General features: G+C 51.3%; 1 protein-coding gene across 1 annotated transcript; it reads right to left on the reverse strand.

The window, feature by feature from the left end:
- Positions 1–5,540: 5,540 nt before the first annotated feature.
- Positions 5,541–14,569, reverse strand: LOC117869623 (phospholipase A2 inhibitor and Ly6/PLAUR domain-containing protein-like). Its single transcript, XM_034756605.1, has 5 exons — positions 14,477–14,569; positions 8,914–9,036; positions 7,650–7,808; positions 6,828–6,968; positions 5,541–6,054 (listed from the first exon to the last, which is right to left on the reverse strand). The coding sequence occupies exons 1-5, from the start codon at positions 14,532–14,534 to the stop codon at positions 5,738–5,740; spliced, it is 798 nt and encodes a 265-aa protein (XP_034612496.1). The 5' UTR covers positions 14,535–14,569; the 3' UTR covers positions 5,541–5,737.
- Positions 14,570–15,071: the final 502 nt, after the last annotated feature.

Here is a 15,071-nt window from a genome sequence, read left to right on the forward strand (position 1 = left end):
ACACTTCTATATCTGTGTATACTTTCTCTGAATTGGTCGTTGTAAAAAAAAAAACTCGCCCTTCCCCGCTCCCTCACCTGGGGTGCTTTATTCAGAAACATGGCTCTGAAAGTCATTTCAAGAGACACCGTCTGGGCTTGTTGAAACGCATTTTGAGCGAGCCTAGATTCACTTGAGATTTTACGAAATTCGTCACGGTAGTGAGGCAGTGTGGCTCCCCGCCGTCCCGGAGTGGGACGAGCCCATCTGGAGGCCAGAGTGGGCGGAACTAGGGAGCTCTGAGCTTGCCCCTCAGAGGGTCAGGTGGTGACCCGAAAATATAAAGGCTCGCCCTCAGAGCTCAGTAGGGCCCCAGCCGCCGGAGAGGCCAGACGTCTCCAGCCTAGCCCACAACTGGGAAACCACCGTGGCCCAAGGTGCAGGCCAGGACTGGCCAGGCCTGCCCTGCGCTCACTACCCAGAGGAATTGCCGGGCCTGCCGCTCCCCCCAGACACCTCAGCTCTGTGTAGCTGAAGAGCCGAGCTGCCCGAGCGCTACCGGCTTCACGGTTTGCCGGGCAGCCCCCAGACCTCCAGACCCTGCACCCCCGGCCGGGCACTTCCCCTCCCGGGTCAGGGCGGGGCAATATGGTAGGGTTACCATATTTAAGGTTTTAAAAGAGGACACTCCACGGGGCCCTGCCCCCCCTCCGACTCTGTATTGCCCCGTCCTGACCCAGGGCCTGGGCTTACGGTGCTTATTCCAGTTACCGCAAGGGCCGCCCGGAAAGACTCCCGCGGCTGGACTAATTCCCCACACCTCAGCAGTGTGCAGTGAGCCGGTGTGGCTCCCCACCGCCCCAGAGAGGGTCGAGCCCCGGCCAGCACCTCTAAAATCACCTTCTGGTCACTTTGCACTAAGTCGCTGAACACCATTTTAAAATCTGGTCAAAGATAAGCCCTTGCTATGGCGATGTAAGGAAAACACACAGTGATAGCTGCAGCCGACAGAGCAGGGGTCTTTACCCACCTCACAAACCCTCCGTTCTTGCCACCCAGCCCTGTTGCTCCATGTTGTCCGGGATTGTCTTTAGAAAACAGGCCGGCGGAAAATTGTGTGGCGAGGGTGTGGTCGCTGTAATTGAGCACCGATTCTATAAAGACCCTGTGACGGTAACAATTGTTGCTTTTGCTTATAAGAACGGCCCTACTGGGTCTGTCGACAGTGGCCAATGGCAGGTGCCCCAGAGGGAATGAACAGAACAGGGAATCATCAAGTGATCCATCCCCCATCGCCCATTCCCAGCTCCTGGCAAACAGAGACTAGGGACACCAGCCCTGTCCATCCTGACGAATAGCCACTGATGGACCTATCCTCCATGAATCTATCTAGCTCCCTTTTGAACCCGTTATAGTATTGGCCTTCACAACACCTTCTGGCAGCCTCCCAGAGTGACATCCAACTGCCTGAAAATAGACTCCATGGGGTAATTCATCAGGTCCACCTCAGCCCCCTTGGTGAGTTCGGTTCCGTCTCCTTTCACAATCTCGCAACAAAGCTACAGCAGCGGGCTGTTTAATATAATCGATGCCATTCCCTGCTATAAAAACGTCCATGGGGCAGACTCCGTAACGGCTGATAGAGGCGACACCTCAACGTAGATGCTTTTCTCGGTGCTGGTCTGTGTAGGGGCTATTTGGAACAAGTCTAGTCCGGATTTGGGGCACTCTTCAGACCCGCAGTGAACAGAAGCCATGTTGATTACAATCTCTCTCTTTTAGCAGGTGGAGGGCGTCTCCTCTTTCACCCAGGCTTCCTCTTGGACTTCCGCTTACGGCCGGCCCTGCGCATCAAAGCCCTTCTTTTAAAGGGTTTCAGGGGACCTGTGCATCACAGGTATGACACATTTCCCTCTCTCTTCCTCCTTTAATGTACATCAGCCCCGATCCCTCCCGCACAGCTGGATTCCCCACCTTCTCCAAAACATCGCAGGAGACGTAGCCTACCATGTCGCTAGCTATGTTTTGAGCAGCGGTTTTTACGGGGGGTTTAATAATCTCTAGCCCCCTCCTCAAAAGCAGTACAGCGTTTCGAAAGAGGCTACAGAATATTCCACCCACACCCGCCCCGTACATCACCGGGACCCCATGATATCCAGGAAGGACGTATCCAGCCTGGGCTTTATCATAGTTGCTGTAGATGGTGGGGTCCCCATAATTTATTAGGGTCGCCATAGCAAAGTCTGTTCTGGTCTGTCTTTCTTTTGGGGGGATTGCGTGGATGTGGTGTTAACTGAAAGGCAGGTAATGCGGTTTATCATAGGGGATGGTGACAAACTGGTTGTTCCTTTCTTGGACGGGGACACAGTGTAACAGGGGAATGGAAAAGTCCCCCACAAACCTTTTTCAAAAGCTCTTCCGGTCGCCTTTTCTAAAAGGGGCAACAACCGGGTTTAAAACGGTCTCTGTAAACTGTTTTCCATACTGTGGCAGGGTGGACTAGGTCTGGAGGCCCCCGCTGGAGGCCTCGCTGTCCTGTATCACCCTGCCCCAGAATAGAGCAGCAAGAAGTCCTCCAGGCAGCCTAGAGTGGCTGCAAAGGAGCGGCCAATCAGAGGGGCTGATGAAGCGACCAATAAGGCGCCAGAAGAGCCAGATAAAAGGCAAGCCGCAGAGCAGAGCCTTCAGTGGCTGAGTGAGACTTGATGAGGGAGGACCGGGTGCCTGGCAGGCTAGACGAGCAGCAGGACCATGAAAAGGTCAGTGCGGGCAGGCTGAGCCCAAGGGACTCTGCCCAGGACCTGGCCAGACCTGAGGAGGGAACTGAGATGGGCCCTGCTGGTCTGGTTGCAGACTGAGCCCAGGGAGGGCTGCTGAAAAGGTCACCAGCTGCGAGTACCGAGATGGACCCCGGCTGGGTGGTTGAAGAAGGCAGTGCCGCGGGGGAGAAGCATTTAAGCTGCAGCCCCATACCAGGGCCGTGATAAGAACTCGGGACTGTATACCCCGGAAGTGGGGACAGCGTGTACGGCTCGGCCGGAGACTGAGCTGCCGAAGACCAGCCGAGAGAACCAGCAGCCGGGGGGTGCTTGCAAGAGGCAGCTGCTACCCTATTGTAAGACTGAAAAAGAAAATCAGGTCACACCTAACCGAGAGAAAGGGGACCAGCCACGAGAGGTGGGTGCCGCCCCATGAAAGGCTGTGATTGCAGGTCTATCGGCCAGAGAAAAGAGGGCGCTCGCGAGAGGCTGACCCATTACACATACCTTCAGAGAATTTGAGGGCTTGACATCAGCGGGTCTGGTACGTAGAGTTCTGTGAACGCTCCGGCTGTCACTCTTTATAAACTCAGGGAACACGTCGAGGTAGCGAACGGTTTGGTGGGATGCAAAATATCTTCACAGCCGAGATTTTAAAGTTCTGTTAAATGGCTCCACGACCCCCGCTTTGACTTCATCATTAGTAACAAAATGGGGAGCGTCATTAACGCCGCTTTAACAATCTGCTCGAAGGTTTGTTTAAAAATTCTTTCCCCCGAACGGTTTGATATTTTTTAGGCACGTGAGCTTTGCTGAAAATAGCCTTAAAGGCCGTGGATACTTCACTGCCCATCTTGTCTTTTAGGCCTAAAGCCCAGGCTTAATTAGACAGAATGTCTCTTGCTGTTAAGATGTACTTAAAATCACTCTCAAACTCCAGTGATTGTGGGGGGTTCCAGCCTAGACCCACACACTACGCCTATTCTAATTGTACGTTTCCCTGATGGGATGCCCTAAGGGGGGCTGAAACCCCCTTGGTAGAGGACAATGGGGGGAGTTCTTAGAGAGGTCACACTAACCCCTTTTGGGATGGTCACCCCACCCCAGAACCTGCCCTGATTGGTCAGATCTTCTCTCAGGGAGGTCTTATGGGCTGAAACTGACCCCACTTGGTAGAGGAGTTCTTAGAGGGGTCACATACCACCCCTTGCTTTGGTCATGTGTCCATCTTGACCCCTGAAGTAATACCCCAGGGGGTGAGTCTTATGGTGACAAGTGAGTGGGGCCAGAGTAAGAAAAGGGCGGGTTCAATGTTTGTACTACTTATGGGGGGAGGGATAGCTCAGTGGTTTGAGCATTGGCCTGCTAAATCCAGGGTTATTAGTTCAATCCTTGAGGGGGCCACTTAGGAATCTGGGGCAAAAATCAGTACTTGGTCCTGCTTGTGAAGGCTGGACTCAATGACCTTTCAGGGTCCCTTCCAGCTCTGAGATCTGTCCCCATACACCCCTCTAGCTAGTGTGGTTGGATGCTCATAGAGTTTGTGTGTGTGTGTGTGTATTCCCTCTGTGTGCCGCCCCAGCCCTGCGCAGACACCCGGCACAGCAGACCTCAAGCAAACTGCCCAATAGCCACAAGATCCGTTCAGAGACGAAGGCACCCAGCCAGGTTTATTGTTGACGAAGCACGGTATTAGTATCCCGCAGACTCTACCAGACCACGAATACAGGTATGCCCGTAACAATGGACCAGCTCAGCGAACAGTGGGACTTTCCGTTCCTCCCTAGGCTAGACAAAGATACTCCCTCTGAGATACATCCCCATACCCCGATACAAAGAAGTTACATACTGTCCCTCTGACATAGTTACTGTCTCCTGACGTGGCTAGTTATTACTGATTACCTTGTACATGTTGGTTTGAGTAAAACATCTCTGTTACGTACTGTCATCCTGACCTTATCTTTTAGGAGGGGTCAGTGCATTCCTGTTATCCATGGGGAATGGTTTTGTACCATCCTTGGTATCGGGATATTCTGGTACCATTTGATATCGGGATGTGTTTGCATGAGTGCTCTGGGCCTAGCACTTCTTAGCAATGTGTATTTCTGCAATATCAGCCCTGTTCTTGCCCAATTCTGTGAGCAGGTCCTGCCTCATACCAGGCCTCGGATTCTTCAAGGGGTTATGTGTTAGGTTCTCTTCCTACTACAGCCGCGAGGGCTCTCCGTGCTCCGCCTCTCCGAGGGGAGGGGCGCGCGGCGCCGCGAGGGCTCTCCGTGCTCCGCCTCTCCGAGGGGAGCGGCTCGCGGCGCCGCGAGGGCTCTCCGTGCTCCGCCTCTCCGAGGGGAGGGGCGCGCGGCGCCGCGAGGGCTCTCCGTGCTCCGCCTCTCCGAGGGGAGGGGCGTGCGGCGCTGCAGGCTCTGATTGCACTGGCGCTTTACAGCGCTGCACTCGCTGCTCTGGGGGGAGGCGTTTTCACACCCCTGAGCGCAGCACGTTGCAGCGCTGGACAGCGCCAGTGTAGCCAAGACCTACGTGGTCTCAGTGCGACTAGATGGGACAGAACCCCACACCCAGGAGGTGTGTGAGTTACACCAGCACCATGTGTTCTGGCATGTCCTAACTTCCCAGTGCTTCCGTGTGCCCCCCCCCCCCACACACACACACACACACACACAAATTCTTCTGTGGCTAATACATCTGCCAGCGCCCCAGTCTCATGCGGTCGGGCTCAGCAACGGGCAACCCGAACACAACACCACACCGGGGGCTTTTATTTCAGATCCTGATTTATTCCGTGAATTTCGTACTGCAGAGAGATTCCAGCCAGCCGCGAGGTACCGGGACAGACGCACACCCATACGCTGGGCAGACCCTTGGCTATGCAGCGGCCCCTTTGCATCGCCCCAGCAGCGCGGAGGGGCCTCGGAGGGGGATAGCTGGGACTTCAGGCCTTTATTCACGGGCACCAGGTGCTGCGTGGGCCGTGCCGGGCGGGGTCAGGAGAGCAGCTTCACCAGCAGCAGCCCAGTCAGGCCAGGCAGGTAGAGGGCAAAGGAGAATTTCCCCAGAGCCGGGCTGGCCCCACTGCGGGTTGTTGTGGGGAGGGTGATATTTGTAGGGGTAGAGGTGGTGGTGGTATTAGCGGGGGTGGCGGTTGTGGAAGGGGGGTTGATGGGGATTTTCTCCGCCGGAACAGAGGTCCCCCATAAAAAGACGTATTTGTAGGCTGCGGAAATCAGGGTGGCTGCACGTTTAATCTCTCTTGTGGATGCAGTAGCACAGCCTTTTCCAACAAATGGTGAAATAGCTGAATCTGAGGGAGACAATCAGCCTGTTACTAGGTGTGGGCAGCTCTGGTTCCTTCTCTGCCCCCAGAACCTCGGTCTCCACCATCCAGCGGTTCCCACCTCTGCCTCCCGTTCCCACCCACCCGGTGCTCTCCCTGCTCTCGCTGTAACCAGCCACGGCAGGGCGGGCGTCTGGTCCCCTCTTGCCTCCCCTGTGTCCCTTTCTGCAGTGCCACAAGACACTGAAGCTGGAGTTTGGGACCAGCTGATCGCCGGGGGCGGCTCCTTCCCCAGCGCCCGGCCCCCCCCGGGGAACACGCCCGGCTCTCACCGTCCCCGGCAGCCCCAACCGCTCGGTTCAGTTATTGTATAAACATCCCAAAGCGCTGGGAGTCCTGGACACACACTGAGAACAGGAGCTTCCGCACTGAGCAATAGCTTAGCTCCACCTTAAACATACAGGGGCGGGGAAGAATGGTGGTTAGAGCAGTGGGGCTGGGAGCCAGGACTCCTGGGTTCTCTCCCAGCTCTGCATCATCAACATAACAACCCTTCTCATGGTACGAGACGCATTGTCATAACTCCAGGAGCAGGGCGGCATCACTGAGATGGGGGAACTGGTGAGGAAGGGAAAACTTCCAAGTTCCTCTCTCCTTCCCTCTGGCCAAACCGCCCCCCTTGGCTGTCCCCACCCGCCCAAGGGCCCAGCACAGACTAGTTTTCACCAGTCTCGGGGGAGTTCCTGGGTTGTGAGATTCCCGGGGTAGCTCTGGTACTGCGGCCAGCTTGCAACATTTACCGTTCATTAGGTACCCAGTGAAATCCATGCAATAGGTCTCGTCCCCGTTACAAGGGATGACTGAGGTGTTGCAAAGAGCGAAGTTCAGAGCGAAGCAGGTTGGGCACTGCAGCCCATTCTTGGTGGTGCTCCCCGTGGGCACTGAGAACCGACAGGGGGGGAGAGAGAGAGAGAGAGAGACTGTCACAGGGTGGGTTAAACCTCGTTCAACCTGTGGGATGTGCCCACTGCCGTGCATTGCCCGAGCACGTGAAGGCCCCACCCCCTGCCCGACGGCATTTCTCCGTCTGTCTGTGACACAACTATCTGAACGCCGCATCTGATCAGTTCCAGGCCCCGGCGAGTTTGAAGTTGGAGCCTGACAGGTTCAGGGAGGTTTAGAATTGAGCCTATCCCGGCTGCTACCCCCCCTCTCGCATGCAGCCCTCGCCCGTCTGGTTTTACATGGACCCCGACTCGAGTAAATGGACGTTGGGGGCAGTAAAGGGGAGAAATGGGAACAAATACAGTTGTGCCAGGGGCTTGTCCACATGAACCATTCGACTGTAGCAAGGGGCGGGGGAATCTAAGGATCCGCTGGGGTGTGAATCGACCCTGCGCCAGCCTGCCGTGGCCTAGCTGTCCACATGCCCCCTGCAGATGCACGTGAACTGTTCATTAATGTGATTTAAGCTAGTCCAATTTCAGGGTGCTCTAACGAGCTGGTCACGTGCATCAGCAGGGCACGTGGAGAGCTAGATTCACACCCCAGCTCAGCTCTGTCTAACTGTTCCTGTGGACAAGCCATGAAACAGGGACGGTAAAAACAGACCCATAACTTACCTCCAAGTACAGCCGAGTTACAGTTATCTGTGTCGTTGCATTGTGTGGTGTTGATCCTGAAATACTTGCCATTCCCAACAGTGAAAGAGATGGGGACTTTGATGTCACTTTTATAGTTACTTAGACATTCTTTGTAGAAGAACGGCATCCTTGTCCCATCTTTGTTAAGAAAACCAAAATAGAAAATGAGAGACTCAGAGGGAAATCTCAAGTAACAGCAGTGAGGTTATTTTACTTCCATGATTGGCCCTGGGGCAACAGTTGCTGGGATCCGGTGTCCAGTTTGGGGCCCACAATTCAAGAAGTTAAAGAGGAACTCCACCCCAAATTGCATCAGCTAGCCTGAGGTTAAAGGGTTTTATGGGTGAATAGTAGTGGGAGGTGTGGGGGTTAGGGCTAAACCTCGGGTCACAGCCCATGTTAACTCTGCGGTGAAGCCGTACCCTGAGTGGGTGGAAGTTTGAATAAATGCATGTGTGACTGTGCTGGGAAAATTTCCTGAGTGTGATCAGAGAGAGAGAGAGAGAGAGATGGGTGTCTGGAGATTAGATAGAGACAGACCACGTTAAAGCCGATGCTGTGCTATGCATCCTTCTTACAGGGTAAATGGAAGGCGCCATTTACTCTCTGTAATTCAATGGAAGGATGAACAAAACCGGGTCTGTAACTCAGGTTTTCATTTTAAAAGGGCAAATGTTGAGACGTTAAGGGAACCAGTGAAATCCGCCGGCCTGAAGACCTCAGGGAGTTGAATGCAGAGAGGGTTTGGAATCTCTTTAAGTCAAGTGGGCAAAAACTACCTTGAATTTGCATCCCAAGCAAGGGGAATAATTTGTAAGGCAGGGCTCCAGCCCTGAGCAGGAGAATAACGGCTTCGGACAGGACCCTGGGAGCAAGCCGACAGTCTACAAGGGATCTCAGCGTCAATCTCCTGGTTTTAACACATTTCAGAACATGCATTTCTACCAAAGCAGCTTCGCTTGTGGAAGCGCAGCCGTCCATTGTGGAGATGAAAACTTAGTGGAATCCTGGCCCCACTAAAGTGAATGGGAGACTTGCAATTTGGGGCGAGGATTTTGAACCGCCGTGTCTTCCAGTCGCTACGTAAGACACCGTAACGTTGCCTGAGCCTCGAGCACAGACTGAGTGTTCTGTGCCGGGTGAATGTGCTTTGTCGATGGACTGTTTGGGGTTGTCCTTAGCGATGAGGATGGTGACAGACTGCAGGGTAGGATGTGCCTGGGTTGACGGCAATGTCACCTACCCAGTGTAATATCTTCTGCCACGGAGAGGCAGCCACCAGTTGCCTTGTTGTCTTGGCAGTTTCCTGGAGCAAAACTGCAGGTCTCCGTTTGGCCAAAGCACGTGTTACATGTCAGGGTCTGACCTGGAGAAAGAAGAACAAGTGTTTCCTTCTTACTGGGGTGTGACAGTGTCACCTCTGACATGTCTTCATAAGAACGGTCAGACTGGGTCAGACCAAAGGTCCATCTAGCCCAGTATCCTGTCTACCGACAGTGGCCAACTCCTGGCAAACAGAGCTGAGACACCATCCCTGCCTGTCCTGGCTATTACCCATTGATGGACCTATCCTCCATGAACTTATCTAGTTCTTTTTTGAACCCTGTTATAATCTTGTCCTGTACAACGTCCTCTGGCAAAGAGTTCCACAGGTTGACTACGCGTTGTGTGAAGAAATACTTCCTTTTGTTTGTTTTAAACCTGCTGCCTATTAATTTAATTCAGTGACACCTAGTTCTTGTGTTATGAGAAGGAGTAAATAACACTTCCTTATTTACTTTCTCCACACCAGTCATGATTTTATAGACCACTATCATATCCTAGAATCATAGAAGATTAGTGTTGGAAGAGACCTCAGGAGGTCATCTAGTCCAACCCCCTTCTCAAAGCAGAACCAACACCAACTAAACTTTGTCAAGCTGGGCCTTAAAAACCCCTAAGAATGGAGATTCCACCACCTCCCTAAGTAACCCATTCCAGTGCTTCACCACCCTCCTAGTGAAATAGTGTTTCCTAATATCCAACCTAAACCTCCCCCACTGCAACTTGAGACCATTGCTCCTTGTTCTGTCATCTGGTACCACTGAGAACAGCCGAGCTCCATCCTCTATGGAACCCCCCTTCAGATAGTTGAAAGCAGCTATCAAATCCCCCCTCATTCTTCTCTTCTGCAGACTAAACCATCCCAGTTCCCTCGGCATCTCATCGTAAATCATGTGTCCCAGCCACCTGATCATTTTCGTTGCCCTCCTCTGGACTCTCTCCAATTTGTCCACATCCCTTCTGTAGTGGGGGGCCCCAAACTGGATGTAATACTCCAGATATGGATTCACCAGTGCCGAATCAACGGGACTAATCACTTCCCTCGATCTGCTAGCAATTCTCCTACTAATACAGCCCAATATGCCATTATCCCCACTTAGTCATCTTTTTTCCAAGCTGAAAATTCTGTCTTATTATTCTTTCCTCATACGGAACCTGTCCTATACCCCTAATCATTTTTGTAGCCCTTTTCTGTACCTTTTCCAATTCCAATATACCTTTTTTGAGATGGGGCGATGCAGTATTCAAGATGTGGGCATAGCATGGATTTATACTGAGGCAATATGATATTTTCTGTCTCATTATCTATCCCTTTCCTGATGATTCCCAACATTCTGTTCACTTTTTTGACTGCCACTGCACATTGAGTGGATGTTTTCAGAGAACTATCCACAGTGACGCCAAGATCTTTCTTGAATGGTAACAGCTAATTTAGGCCCCATCGTTTTATATGTAGAGTTGGGATTATGGTTTCCAATGTGCATTACTTTGCATTTATCAACACTGAATTTCATCTGCCATTTTGTTACCTAGTCACCCAGTTTTGAGAGATCCTTTTGTAGCTCTTCGCAGTCTGATTTAGACTTAAGTATCATGAGTAATTTTATATGATCTGCAAATTTTGCCACTTCACTGTTTACCCCTTTTTCCAGATCGTTTATGAATATGTTGAATAGCACTGGTCCTAGTACAGACCCCTGGGGGACACCACTATTTACCTCTCTCCATTCTGAAAATTGACCATTTATTCCTACCCTTTGTTTCCTATCTTTTAACCAGTTACCAATCCATGAGAGAACCTTCCCTCTTATCCCATGACAGCTCACTTTGCTTAAGGGCCTTTGGGGAGAGACCTTGTCAAAGGCTTTCTGAAAATCTAAGTACACATCATCCACTGGATCCCCCATGTCCACATGCTTGTTGACCCCCTCAAAGAATTTTAGTAGATGGGTGAGGCGTGATTTCCCTTTATAAAAAAACATGTTGACTCTTCCCCAACAAATCATGCTCATCTATGTGTCTGACCATTCTGTTCATTATTATTGTTTCAACCAGTTTGCCAGATACTGAAGTCAGGCTTACTGGGGGCCTGTAATTACCGGGATCACCTCTTGAGTCTTTTTTAAAAATTGTATCAGAGGGGTAGCCGTGTTAGTCTGAATCTGTAAAAAGCAACAGAGGGTCCTGTGGCACCTTTGAGACTAACAGAAGTACTGGGAGCATAAGCTTTCGTGGGTAAGAATCTCACTTCTTCATCTGAAGAATTTCCAGCATCTGAAGAAGTGAGGTTCTTACCCACGAAAGCTTATGCTCCAATACTTCTGTTAGTCTTAAAGGTGCCACAGGACCCTCTGTTGCTTTTTAAAAATTGGCGTCACATTAGCGATCCTCCTGTCATCTGGTACAGAACCTGATTTAAATGATAGGTTACAGATGACAGTTAGTAGCATATCCGCAATTTGACATTTGAGTTCCTTCAGACCTCTTGCGTGAATCCCATCAGGTCCTGGTGACTTATTACTGTTTAGTTTATCAGTGTGTTCCAAAACCTCCTCTAATGACACCTCAGTCTGGGACAGTTCCTGAGATTTGTTACCTGAAAAGAACGGCTCAGGATTGGGAATCTCCCTCACATCCTGAGCTGTGAAGACCGATGCAAAGAATTCATTGAGTTTCTCTGCAATGGCCTTATCGTCCTTGACTGCTCCTTTAGCATCTCGATCGTCCAGTGGCCCCACTGGTTGTTTAGCAGCTTCCTGCTTCTGCTGTCACTTTTGGAGTCTGTGGCTAGCTGTTCTTCAAACTCTTTTTGGCCTTCCTAATTATATTTTTACATTTCACTTGCTAGAGTCTATGCTCCTTTCTATTTCCTCAGTAGGATTTAACTTCCACTTTCTAAAGGATGCCTTTTTGCCTCTCACGGCTTCTTTTAGCCATGGTGGCTCTTTTTTGGTTCTCTTACTATGTTTTTTTTAATTTGAATTAAAATTTAAGTTGAGTCTCTGTTATGGTGTCCCTAAAAAGTTCCCACGCAGCTTGCAGAGATTTCACGTTTGGTGCTGGACCTTTTAATTTCTGTTTAACTAACTTCCTCGTTTCTGAGTAGTTCCCCTTTCTGAAATTAAATGCTACAGTGTTGGGCCGCTGTAGTGTTTCCCCCGCCACAGAGATGTTAAATTTAATTATATTATGGTCACTATTACCGTACAATCCAGCTATATTCACCTCTTGGCCCAGATCCTGTGCTCCACTTAGGACTAAATCAAGAATTGCCTCTGCTCTGGTGGGTTCCAGGACCAGCTGCTCCAAGACCAGTCATTTAAGGTGTCAGAAACTTTATCTCTGCGTCCCGTCCTGAGGTGACATGTACCCAGTCAGTATGGGGATAGTTGAAATCCCCCATTATAATTCAGTTTTTTATTTGTATAGCCTCTCTAATCTCCCTGAGCATTTCACAGTCACTATCACCATCCTGGCCAGGTGGGCGGTTATATATCCCTCCTGCTATATTCTTATTATCCGAGCCTGGAATTACAATCCATGGAGATTCTACGGGACAGTTTGGTTCATTTCAGATTTTTACTTCATTTGACTCTACGCTGTCTCTCACATATAGTGCCCCTCCCCCATCAGCACCATCTTCTCCAAACGAGCCGAGGGGTTAACAGACCCGATTTCCTCCTGGACACTCAGCAATTGCACAATTTCAGACTCTGGGCAGTGGTACCCGGGGGGGACAAATTGGGGACGGGTCAAAGGGACGGTGCTTTCCCCAAGCTTCACCCATAAAATAAGCTCCGCCCACCCCCCCACCCCCCAGATGTGGCTCCCGTTGTGCAGGTATTCACAGTACTGGAGAGTCGCTCGCTTTGCAGCCTGCATTGGCTGAGTCCATTGCACGGCCCCGGGCTCGTTACAGCCCCCCATTATCCTCACAAACTCCTTGCGCGTCCCTCCCACCCCGCTGAATTTCAGGGATGCCATGTAGCCCCCCCCATCTCATGCCAGGGGCTCTGTGTGCCCCCCATTCCCTATTCCCCCCCATACCAGGGACCCTGATTCACTCCAATGCCAGGGGCTCTGCCTTCCCCCCCACATTTTCCCTCACGCGTACCAGGGTCTTCCCTTTCTCCCCCCATGCCAGGGGCGCTGTGTGTCGCCCATTTCCCACCCCCCTCCACCATCATCCTTGTTTCTATCTGGGAGATCAGCCACTCAGGGCGTAACATGTTACGCTCCACAGGGACGCTGGGCTGGGTGGGGTTGATGGGCTGGAAGGTGTCAATGGCACCACCAACTGGCTCTTCGACATACACAGTCACAGAGATGGCTGAAAGTGTGGCTGGACTGGCCAGACGCCAATGGCTCTGTGTGTCCCCGATTTCCCTCTTTCCGTTTTCTGATTTCCCCCCAAATCAATAGGGTTCTGCCCGGTGATGTCTAGAACATCCCCTGAAATTCTGGAGTTAATGGAATGCAGCATTCAAAAGTTATTTGGTTGCACGGACATGCTGGGGACCTCTTGGGGACATGTAAGTGAACAATCTCTGCCCTTCAGTCCTTACGTACAGCGCCCTGCACAGAAGCTGTGTAAGTGCAGCAGCTTCACAACTTTTCTTTTAGAGAATCTAAGCTTTTCAGGCTCTGATGCTGATCTAGTCTGAGCTCCTGCCTCATCCAAGCCAGAGAACCTGGCCCAGCCATTCTCCCATCCAGCCCATATCTGATGGTCGAGCTGCAGCCAGTATTTTAGAAGGGCGTCCAATCTCCGTAGACAGTGTCCAAGGGATGGAGAAGCTGCCCTGACTCTTGAGAAGCTGCTGACAGAATTAATTCCACCTTGGATTGGTCTAAATTCAACTCCCAGCCATGAGATCTCATTCTGCCTCTGTTTGCTCGGCTGGAGAGCCTGGTGCGATCAGAAATTTTAGGCCTTATTCCAGGTTATCCTCAATCCCCTATAGTGTAATTTACTCCTATATTTAGTCCCTTTTATTTTGCAAAAGCAGGGCCGAGGGGCTTTAATAGACATAAGAATTCAGGGCAGTATCCAGTAATGGTGTCCCTCAGGCCGGGTCTACACTATACAGTTAAGTTGATATAACTGCGGCGCTTGGGAGGAAGGGGAACCACACCGTGAGTGCCGCATCTAGGCCAACCCAACCCCTGGAGTAGACGCAGCTGGGCTGATGGGTGAATGCTTCCCTCGGCCTGGCTACTGGCTCAGGGAGGGGAGTTCCTAGAACGATGGCAAAGCCCCATCCATTGGGACAGGCGACGCCTTCACTCCGGGGCTCTGCCGGCCCAGCTCCAGCGCTCTGGCTAAGCGGCTACAGTAGTTGTAGTGTAGACTGTGCCTTATACAATACACAGAACTAATCCCCCTCCCTGCACATGCTGGATGTTCCCCTGACTGGGGATCTGTGGGGTGTAAAGGGTCCAAGCCCAGGGGGGTTACATGGCCACAGCAGCGGATGACTCACCTTGTGCACTCGTTGTAGCTAGGAGAGCAGGGAGAAGGCAGAGGAAGAAGGAAACCATCCTGGTGCTGGGAGGTGCACGGGGCTGGGCTCGGAGCTGAACAGAGCTTCTCATGACTGACACAGCGAGCACTGCCGGGGGGGAGGAGGAGAAAGACAAGACCGAAATGAGGAGGGAAAGGGAATTCCAGCCAGGATTTGGGGCAGGGTTGAGCACCAGGCAACAGCACTGCACAAATAACAGATCTTTGGTTCACTGGCAGTTCTAAAAGATCGGGGGGCAGGGGGGGATTGTTTTGAGTTGGCCCAATTTCTTGTCCAACTGAAAAGCCGAACAAAAATGGTTTTGGTTCATTTTCAAGCATTTAGAAAGATTTTAACATTGGCTTAAATAGAAATGTTGCCAACATTTTTTAAATGAAAAGACATTTTGAGTTGAAAAAAAATCAACTAATTCTGGAAATACCCAGACCAAACGTTTCCATTTTGTCAAGATTTTTTTTTTCTACGATATTTTTTTCAGCTGAAACAGGGCGGCAAAATTGACACAAATTTGCAAAATGTTTCAATCTCCCTGAACCTGCATTTTTCACTGGAG

The sequence above is a fragment of the Trachemys scripta genome, chromosome 24, assembly GCF_013100865.1.
Source record: "Trachemys scripta elegans isolate TJP31775 chromosome 24, CAS_Tse_1.0, whole genome shotgun sequence".
Taxonomy (NCBI): Eukaryota; Metazoa; Chordata; order Testudines; family Emydidae; genus Trachemys; species Trachemys scripta.